The 10,891-nt window shown below is 27.8% G+C and overlaps 1 protein-coding gene across 1 annotated transcript; it reads right to left on the bottom strand.

The window, feature by feature from the left end:
- Nucleotides 1-6,043: 6,043 nt before the first annotated feature.
- LOC107893486 (uncharacterized) lies at nucleotides 6,044-9,369 on the bottom strand. The gene is made up of 2 exons (XM_016818494.2): nucleotides 9,128-9,369; nucleotides 6,044-6,865 (listed from the first exon to the last, which is right to left on the bottom strand). Exons 1-2 carry the CDS (start codon nucleotides 9,293-9,295, stop codon nucleotides 6,335-6,337), a joined length of 699 nt encoding a protein of 232 aa, XP_016673983.1. The 5' UTR covers nucleotides 9,296-9,369; the 3' UTR covers nucleotides 6,044-6,334.
- Nucleotides 9,370-10,891: the final 1,522 nt, after the last annotated feature.

Below are 10,891 nucleotides of genomic sequence, written 5' to 3'. Positions count from 1 at the left end.
TTTTGGTTCGTCAGCTATCGGACTCGGGATTTTTGGAAGTCGAAGTCTCCCACACTATCAAAGCCCCCTTTTGGTACAATTTTGGTTGAACCTTGAAATGGCATGTATATGACTACCCTTTTGTTGTTGGTCATGTACCCTTCGGTTTTGTGTAAATTTGGATAGCCATGCAAAAATGGCTTAAATATACTTTGATCATAGCATTATAATCATTTTGTATGTTGTCCGTCGAGAGGTATGGAAATGTTGGTAACGGTTAGCCATGGGAAGGGTTATTCTTGATCACTTTTGGAATATGTATGACAAACTCTAGTTGATCCATGGAGGATCATGAAATAGGTAAAGTTTACCTTAAAAAAAAACAGATGCTGGCAGCAGCAGTGATGTGGATGTGAAAAATCACTAAAAATAGTAGGAATGGAATTAAATAGTGAATAAATTATGTAAGCGAACCTTGATGAATTTATTTTCATAGGAAAGTAACGAAACGGTCATATGGACAGTATGTTAAGAGATATTCAGGTTCTCGTGAGACAGGGCCAGAACGGTTTCTGGATTCCCTGTTCCAACTTTGGAAATTCATTATAAATTAACCAGAGATAATTAGGAGTCATGCCATATATGTATAGATTCCTCTCTGAGTCTAGTTTCTATAGAAACAAACGGCATCAGTATTGAAACTCTGTGCAGGGAGATATCCAAATCGTAATGCATGAAGGTCAGTGTAGCCGTACCCTGTAACAGGGGAGAATTTAACGAATAAACTGTACTAATTGGCCCAACCAAAAATTCTAGAAAAAAATATGTAGATGGGCATATGAGTTTAGTTTCAGGGAAAAATTACGAAACTGATTTTCGAGTTGTGAAACTCAAGATATGATTTTTAAGGTGACAGTGACGCAGTTAGCCAACTGCCTGGAAATTTTTAAAATGGACTGCGATAGTGAGCGAATTTAGTCTGTGAACCCCTCGTGTCCGAAGATGTCTATTTTGCTACCTATAGTTTGATGTCTATTTTGCTACCTATAGTTTGATTTTGTCTTTCAATATGGTACATTTGTCTAGTGATGTTAAATTTCGAAACTTCAATATGGTACCACATTGATATACGAATTAAACTTCAAGTACAAAAATAAACAATTTCAAGGTAAGAGTGTCACATTAGAAGATTTAATAAAATATAATGTCAAAAGTATCATTATCCTTTTTTTATAAAAAATATATTTTAAATTAAAAATATTTATTTAAAGAAAGAAAAACTCTTAAATCAAAATTGTTAAAATATGAAGGAAAAAAATCCAAACATGAAATTCATTCCACGCTTTTCCACGTTAAACTCAAATAAAACAAATTCTCTATTTAAAATTAAAATAAAGAATATAATGCAAGAAAGTCAAAAGAGATTGCAAGTTAATATTATTCAACCCCACACAAATTCGATTATTAGTAAAATATCTTTATTTTAATAGTTAATTAATATTATTATAAACGTATCTTTATTATTTCATATTGATAAACATGTCAAATTGCATATTTTTTGTGCTTAATTTGGTTTATTGATGAACTGAATCTTGCTAATTAAGTGTTTTTATGATTTAATTCTTGTCAGGGATGCAATTGATCAAAAGCAAACTGAAAAGGGGCCAAATTAGAAGAAAATTATTGGAATGGGCCAAAGCGAAAAGATGGAGCAAGCCAAGGACTAGTCATAAATTTGACTTTGTAAAAAGCCAAAAATAGGAAATTCTATTTTAAGTTTATTTTAATTTTATTTATTTTTAATTATTATTATTTTAGATTTTATATTAATTTTCTTAAGCTATTTTTAGTAAAACCTATCTATATAAATAGGGGGTTTTAGTTCTTAGGAAATCATCCATTAATCAATTGTCTTTACATTCCTATTTCATTTTGGAATTCCATTATCCACTTTGTTTTCTTTTTCTTAATTCAATTGAGCATTAGATTATTTTGTCTTCTTTTTACAAAATTTGTCTAATTCTCTTTGCAATTTTTCCTATCCATTTCCACTACCTTTTTCATATAATTTCTATCATTTTCATAACCTTCAAGCATGATTAAATTCATGCCACACTAAACCCCTTTCAGCTTTAAGCCGGTGTTAACCCCGTCAAAATACCCGTGAGTTACGAACCCGAGCTGTTTAACTCCCAACTTTCGATATTTATTATTTCTCCGGATTAAGAGTATGACTTCGTCAACTCACAAAGTCAAGTCAATACTACTAAGTCAAAAAAGACGTCGTTTGAGTTAGTGTGGCTAGACGTACAGTTGGAATTCCGAAAGGATCGATTGTCTAATTGGTTTTCCGTGAACACATTGGCGTGCCAAGTGGGGATTGCTGTTTGGTTCCGTCAAGGGAAGTAGTAACCGGATTTAAATGCCTCAATGTTTGAGGGCATTGGTTCGAGCTAGGCTCTTCTAGAACGCAAAGCTGCCGGAGTTCTAAATCACGAACGTTTCGTAGGTTGTTCAATCGGTAAGGGTTAGTTATAGGACGTTCCATAACTAATTTACACAAGGAAGAGTTGGTGTCCGAGGCGTCCTTGGTAGCTATAACTAGCTTATCGGAAAAGAGGAGTTCATCTAATTTCGAGGAACGAGTCAAAGACGAGAAAACCCGTGCTTAAGGCTGAGCTAAGTTTTATTGATTTCCCTTTAAATTATTTCGTTATTTATTTTTATTTCATCTTTTACTTTTTACTTTTTACGTTTTCTTGTGTTTATTTCAGGTTTCATATTTTATTTCCCCCCTAAACGTCGCGGGCACGACAACTGCCCAAACACTAATCTGGTCAAGAAACAAACAATTTTCAGTAATTCCAGTCTCTGTGGGATCGACCCTACCCCTATACTGCTTTAATTTGTAAACTAGGTGTAGGTTTATATTGGTGGAATCGACAACCATCACATATTTTTATATAATATTTCAAATAAAACAATTAAAAATTATTATTTAAGAATATTGAACACAACCGATAAATTTAAATAGAAATTTATTATCACTTCACCCATAATTAGTTATTGAAATAATTTTATAAATATGTATAAGATATTTTTGTTTACTCGTATCGTGATTGTGATAAAATCTACTATATATAAAAGAAATCCTTAAGGGAAGGGGTATCATGTCATGACAGGTGTTTATAAGATAATGGTTTTGATCCTTTTATATATCATGCTCGTATTTAGGGTTTAAATTTACATCTTAATTTCACATAATTTAGTATATTGTTTTCATAATGATATTAGTTAATCCAAATAGTTAATATTATTAATTGTTTCGGTTAAAATACTTGCCTGAATTTAAACAAAAATTACTTTTCCAACATATAAATTTTTTTAACATTATAAGTTAGAAAGTGTATTTTTGAGAAAAAAATAATTTTAACTATTTAAATTAATTAATGATATTTAATATAAATAAAAAAATTAATTACGTAAAATTAAAATATAGGTAATAAATCATAAAATTTAAACATGGTAGGGAAATAAAAGCCCTAAGAGCTGTCATGTAATGACAGTGTCCAACTCTTTTTTTCTTCTTCTGTATTTTTAGTAATTATAAGATAATAGTTAAATTGTAGTTTTAGTCCCTTTACTATACTCGCATTTGAGATTTAGCCTTTATATTTTAATTTTACATAATCTACTCTCTTATTTTCTACAATGACATCGGTTAATCTAAATAGTTAAGATTCTTAATTATTTCGGTTAAAATGCTTACATGATTTAAAAAGAAAAAAACCCCTCTATAACACAAAAAAAATATACTTCGGCATGATAACTAAGGATATCAACTATTTGAACTAACTAGTGATATTATAAAAATAGATGAACCAAATTATGTTAAATTAAATCATAAATTTAATTTAACATAATTTGAACATTGTATGGATAACTAAATCATAAATTTAAACATTGTAGAGTGCCCATAACTATAATTTCACCTCAAAAACAGTAATTTTATTTTCATAAAAAATACAGTATTCTTATGGTATTATATAAAAAAATTTAAATTCCTGAAAGAAAAAGGGGAAGATAAACTAATAAAGGTAATAATATTATCGAATATAAATTTTATTTTCACCCATCTTCATATATAAAATTTGTATATATACATATTTACTGAACGTAACATGAGATATTTATATGTTAAATTGATTAAATTATTTAAAATATCAAAACTGATTAATTTAATTTCTTAATAATTTTTATAAATTAAAAAATAAATTTCTATAATAACTATTTCATTATCAATATTTAATAATATTATTTATAATATTATTCAATAAATAACGTATTGGAGATGTATTTCTCAAAAAATTCATACTAATATATGGATAGGTAGATAAACATATTTAAAAAAAAAATAGAGTGATCTCACAAGGCATGGTGTTGTGAGGTCACTCGATTTTTGTTAATAAAATCTCAATTTCTATGAATGTGTGAGAATTTTTTTAAATTAGAGAAATATATATTTTAATAAATAAATATGTATATTTATTTTTTTTTTAAAAAATAAATAAAATGAATATTTATGTAAAAGATGTCTAGATGAAAATCCTATAAACAAATCAAAGTTGTATGTAAAAATTTGGATCCAACTAGCTAACAGTTCAGCCCAATTAAATCAAAGTAACAACACACAGAAAATTGGAGAAAGCAATTTATTTATGGGGGTAAATATAAATTTACCCATTTCGAGGCGAGGCCTCTTGGGCTCACCCTTGATCTTTAGTTCGAATTGGAGTCGGGTTTAAATATAATATTTTATATTTTATATTTTTTCGAGTTTAATTTAATTTGAAGTATAAATTAAAAATTTTGTCAAAATTTATTCATATTAGTAAATGATTAACTAAGACCATTCTAAGTATACTCATTATTTTTTTTAGGCTTAATGATATATTTGGCCACTAACGTTTGCATGTTTTGTTTAAATGGGCTTAATTATATTTTTGAGTCTTTTTTGGTCATCAACTTTTATTTTTTTTCAATTTGTTTTTTTTCTAATAGGTTTAATGAAAGTACCGTTAAAAAAAAAGTTAACAGGGTTAATTGTATTTTTGAGTCTTTTTTTTCATCAACCTTTATTTTTTTTCATTTTGTTTCTTTTTTCTAACAGGTTTAATGAAAGTTAACGGTGGATGATGTGAAATTTCATATGTGGAATATTTTTAATACGATGTAATCTATTACTTAGATAACCCAATAAAATAATTGCATGTGAAAATAATAAAATAAATAGCACATTAAATTAAAAAATAACTCTTAATTTAAAGAAAATAAGCGGAATTATCTAAAAAATTAACTCAATAGAAAAACTTCTCAATAAACAAACGTATAAAAGATTGAAACCTTGAATTTATTCATTAAATATGTTAGAAAATGCAGCTTGAAGACAAATCAAAGGTTGATGGCCAAAAAAGACTTAAAAATACAATTAGGATAATTTTGACAAAACATGCAAACATTAGTGGCCAAATTTATCATTAAGCCTTTGTTTTAATTCTTTTTAAAAATATGTTTTAATTCTTTTTAAAAATACTTTAATTATTTTTAACTTAAAATTTAATAGTTTTATAGATATATTTTTCATCTATTAAAATTATATATACAACTTAACATTTTTTAATTTTTACATCATAGTATTATGTATTACTATAGATTTTTAATTTTGTGTTATAAATTACACAACATATAAAAATAATATAATATAATACATTACAAAAAATGAGTTAGGCTAAGATAAGCTTAGACCTTAAAATTTCAAGCTTGAATCCAAACCATGTTTTAAATGGACTTAGTTTTTATTCAACCTCATCTTTTAGGTTTAACATTTTTATTTAAACCATTTAAAATTTCAGATAGATTTTCGATCTTGAGCAAATATTATGGTTCTAATTCTAATAATGTAAGTAATTTTATGAGTAATAGTTGGTAAAATTTAAATTCCAAAAAACGAAATGGTAAAACTCCATCAATACAAATGCATGTTATTTTAGCCTGTAAGATTCTATTTAACAGCTTCATCAAGTTGGTTTTATATTTGCAGGAGTTTACTAGCAAGTAGGCATGCACAGCAAGGTTGAATGAATGCTCTCAGTTGCTAGCTAGAGACTAGCTATATACTTCATCATTTGCATTACAAATTGGGGAAGGGGGTTTTCATACTTAATTATTTGTGAAGCAACGGAAATTGCTTCACTTCACATATATAATTATAATTAGTGAAGCAAACCAAGGAATCTAGTACCGCATGCATGGCATTTGCTAAGGCATTAAAGCCTACATGCATGTACGAGAAGGATCACCCTGATTCACAGCCTCCAACATCAATTTGCTTGTTTCTCCTAAACCCAAACACGAAGTCAAGGTTGTAAAGCAAAGTGACGATGGTGATGGAGCCGACAAAGACGAGCACAGGGCCAAAGATCCATAGCAGGAGAGGAAGCGCAGCGTAGAAGAGCCTGTTGCCCGCAGTGTTCAAGAGGAACCCTTTTTCGAGCAAGTCGGACAGGTAGTGAGGGGTGACAATGGAGGTGGGGTCTTGGGGAGTGTTGATGAGGATGTTGACTTGGTTTATAAACCTGATAGATAAGGTGTGGCACGAAAACGAGAAGAGGAAGATACATAGGATTGTGACGTACTTGAGAGCCACCATGAACTCCCCGTGAGCTCCGAATATAGAGTCATTGAGTGGCTTTTTGACTGTGTAAGTGCTGCTGATGACGGCTGCCAACCCAGCACATAGCAGGATGGATGTTGTGGCCATTAGGGTCGATCCCATTATGGTGTTTCGAAGCGTTTGGACTGCCAGGATGTTCTTTTTCTCGTTGTCCTGCATGCATGCATGCCACCATATCATACTCTTTGTCTTTTGTTTTTTTAGAATAAAAAATCCAAATAAATTGTTGCTACATTATTTACTCAATACCTAATACGCATAGTGAAACAATATAATATTAATGTACAAATGGTTGGAGCTTTTTAATTATTTAATGAGTGTGATTGTGCTTTGTCAATGGCTAAGTTAATAATATTAATATACAATTTATTTTTATATTTTGTTGTGTTTATCATGTTTATTCTTTTTCCTTCATTTTATTGTATTTTAATGCAACTCTTATTTTACATAATTTTTTATGATTAGTCTAATTTAATTATAAATTCATTAACATATAATATAAATATTTAAACAACGAAATTTTTATATAATTACAAAATAAATTTATTTATAATTTATTGTTAAATCCCAGGCGAAGCTGGGTATAAGAATTTGGTGTATATTAATTTTTAGCCATGGATCATAATTATATCTATGACTAAGATTAAAAAAATTATTCAAAAAAATTATAATTTCTTCTTTTGATGTATGATTTTCATCTTTCATAATTAATTTTTCTTTATATTTTTAACTCTAAATATTTACATTTTTATCAGTAACTTTTAGGGCTTTATTTGATAGATCATTGAAAAAATTAAAATTTTTGATGAAAATAATAAATAGATAAGAGTTACTTATTGCTTAATAGAGAATATTTTTAATTAATTCAATTTTATTTTATTTATTTTAATATTATATTATCCTATAAAAAATTTTCGTTATATTTTTTTTAGAATGATGTGAAAATATATATTTTTTATATTAAAATTTATATTTATTAAATAATCTAATTATATTTAATTATTAATTTTAAGTAATATATCAAACAAATTTATAACTTAAATTTAATATTTAAAATTTTTAACACTTATTTTTTTATTACATAATTTCTTAATTTATCAAACAACATATAAAATTTTCGTAGCTTGACTTAAAATAGCTACAGGGTAAGCAAGGGCCTTTGGCCTTCCTCGATTAAATGATATAATAGATATCTAAACCCTTTAAAAATTAATGATTTAATCTAATCCTTTTTAACCTTTTAATTAAATAAATAATTATTTTTTAACTTATTTTTAACGCAAAATTCCCATCTTTTTCTATGTACGTAAACAATAAAAATTAAAAAATAAATTATAAAAAAACAAATAAAATAAAAGCAAGCAATTCTATATTATGTAATAAATGTTTACACTAATTTTTAATGCACATCGATGCTCCAAATAACTATATTCATATTGTTCCAAGAATTAAAAGAAGGATCTTTAATATATTACAACAAGTTGATATTTATAATAATGAATTTAGATGTTATTTAAGATAAATTACATAGTTGGTCATCTAACTTTTCTAAGTTTTCTGTTAGATACTAAAAATAAAAAATATTATAAATTGAGTATTGCCGTTAATAATTGAATTCAATTTAGTCATTAAACTTTAATAAATTTTCATTTTCATCACGCATTTAATATTTTTAAAATTAATTTTAATATATATATGAATAGACACACACGTCTAATAACAAAAGTTAATGTAGTCTTAAGTTAAATAATTTAGAACACGCAATTAATCATGCATGTCCAAAGAGAAATCCACTTTAGTTTAAAAGAAATAAAAGAATTAAAGCTTGGCAGAGTAAAAAGAAAATTGAAAGGATAGAAAATTAGAATGATTTCTTTACGTAACTGTATTTGGTAGGAGAGATGGAAAAATGGTAAGAAAGAAAATAAAATATTTAAAAAATGTATAAATTTGAACTAACATAAACTTCTCTATCATTTTCTCTCTATTCTTATGCATTAGAATGAAAAATAGTCATCTTTCCAATTTTCTTTCCTCACTATTATTTCTAACTGAGCACACTCAAAATTTGTTTTTTCTCTATTTTTCTATTCCCTCCCATCTTTCCATTTTTTTCACTCAACCAAACATATCTTAAAGCTAGTTGACCGAACCATGAGCCATGAAGTTTTTAACAGCAGAAATGGACAAATTTTTAATTGAAGGACGAGTTTACTCTTTGATCTAATGTATATGGACTAATTTACCCATTTTTTAAGTGGAGGGATAAAATGCAATTTAACTTCTAATACAAAGCCGCCCATGGTACTTTTATCGAAATGTTTTAATTTGTAGTTATGTAAAAAATATGAATATAATATCTACTATGAAACTAATATTTTCTTAATTCAACGTGCATGCAAAGTCAAAATGTACCTTGATGATGGCAGAGACCCAGAAGCGTCGTCCGGTGGAATTGATTCCAATGATGGTAGCCAGAGGCTGAGTCCTAACCTTATGCCATAACCAGCAATGATAAGCAATGGGGATGAGCATGCTTAATGGCACCAATATCACATCCAAATAACAAGCCCTCCACTCCATCTCTCTTTCACCACACTCTCTTGCTTAATTCTCCGAACAAATCGGGCCTTTTTATAAGGATTGTAGGGGGTGGGTGGGGCAATCCCCACACAGCATTTTGGTGTGCATGTACTTGTTAGGACGCGCAATTCAATCCCACCATATTAACCCCATCTACTACAACTTTCCCTTTTGCTTTACATACAATGTTTAATATTCAATCCCACCAAATTTAATGCATCCATCTACTACTTTTTTTTTATTATTATAAAAAGATTGAATAAGATAGGTTATTTTAGTTTAAGGTTAGGGTTAGGGTATATTATTAATTTTATAAAAAAAGTTAAAAATAATGTGAGGATTTATTTGGAGATGACATTTAGATGTTATGGATTGGGCTTACAAATCAGCCACCACCAAATAAAATTATTAATACTTAAGGTCGAAGTCAGAAAATTTTGCTTGGGGCAAAATTAAATTGTATATTTTCATGATTGTAAAAATGTAATTTCACCATTTAATAGCCTATATATTTATAATTTTTAAAGAATTAAGTCAAATTTTTATCATTTAGGGAGGCCAAAGTGCAATTTTATAATTACTAATTTAAAATTTTATAAATTATAAAGAGGTTTAAATGAAAATTTTTTCATTTTAAGGGAGACCGATGCCCCTGCCAGTCCCTAGACTTCGTCACTGTTAATACTAGATTATGACACATGATTTGAGTGAAAAAATTTATATAACAAATCTATAAAATTTTATATAACAAGTGAATGTGACTTTGATTTTGAAATGATGAATTCAAATATCATAATGTATTATATTTTTAAATTATATTTATTGTTTTATAAAAATATTAAAATTTTGACAATTAAAATAATATATGCGGGATGACACATTTGTCATTTGCTTGCTCATTCCCCACTTCTCACATTTTCAGAGCAAAAACAAAATTGCTATATATAGTCCTTAGTCTTTGCTATATTTGTCGTCAAGTGCTTTGACTTTTATTTAAATATGAATAGAAATATTAATTAGTAGAAGTAAGGGATAATAAAGAGGATATGTGGCCATTATACATTAGAGAAGTGGGTGAGAGAGTGGGTTCCAACTGCCATTTGCATTTGTAGTTGCTTTGGCTTAAGGATTTAGTATATTGGCTACCCAAATGAAATCCACATTGGACCATTTTCATTGGTTCTACTTGTAAGCTGCTAATGCTAATCACAATGCTTTTTCATTTAAGGAAGAAGGGTAGTGTTGGAAATTTTGACTTTTATAATTTTAGTCCAAATTTAAATAAATAGATATATGGATTCGAGTGTACTAAAACGCATTATTATTCTATTTATGAGTTAGAAGGTATTAATATATCAAAAAGAATAAATATAATCAGAATCTATAATTAAAATATTCGGCCTTCGACTCGAAATTACTAACAACAATCGAAACCTCAACCGCTCCTAAAATATACACGTATGTTATGTGGATGTTCTTAAAAATGGATTTATGCTATATTTTTATATGACGTCATTTTAATATAATAAACTTACTTTTTTACATTTTCAAATTGCCATATTTTTTTATGTTTTATCTTTTTGTTAAAGAGTTTTA

The sequence above is a fragment of the Gossypium hirsutum genome, chromosome A13 (assembly GCF_007990345.1).
Source record: "Gossypium hirsutum isolate 1008001.06 chromosome A13, Gossypium_hirsutum_v2.1, whole genome shotgun sequence".
NCBI classification, from domain to species: domain Eukaryota; kingdom Viridiplantae; phylum Streptophyta; class Magnoliopsida; order Malvales; family Malvaceae; genus Gossypium; species Gossypium hirsutum.
The sequence above is the reverse complement of the archived record's forward strand: the minus strand, read 5'-3'. Positions and strand labels throughout refer to the sequence as shown.

Bases quoted from the DNA above. Each gene is read 5' to 3' on its own strand.
- LOC107893486 (XM_016818494.2), bottom strand. From the start codon at position 9,295: ATGGAGTGGAGGGCTTGTTATTTGGATGTGATATTGGTGCCATTAAGC. The intron at 6,866-9,127 runs GTACATTTTGAC...GCATGCATGCAG, and splicing joins GGGTCTCTGCCATCATCAAG to GACAACGAGAAAAAGAACAT.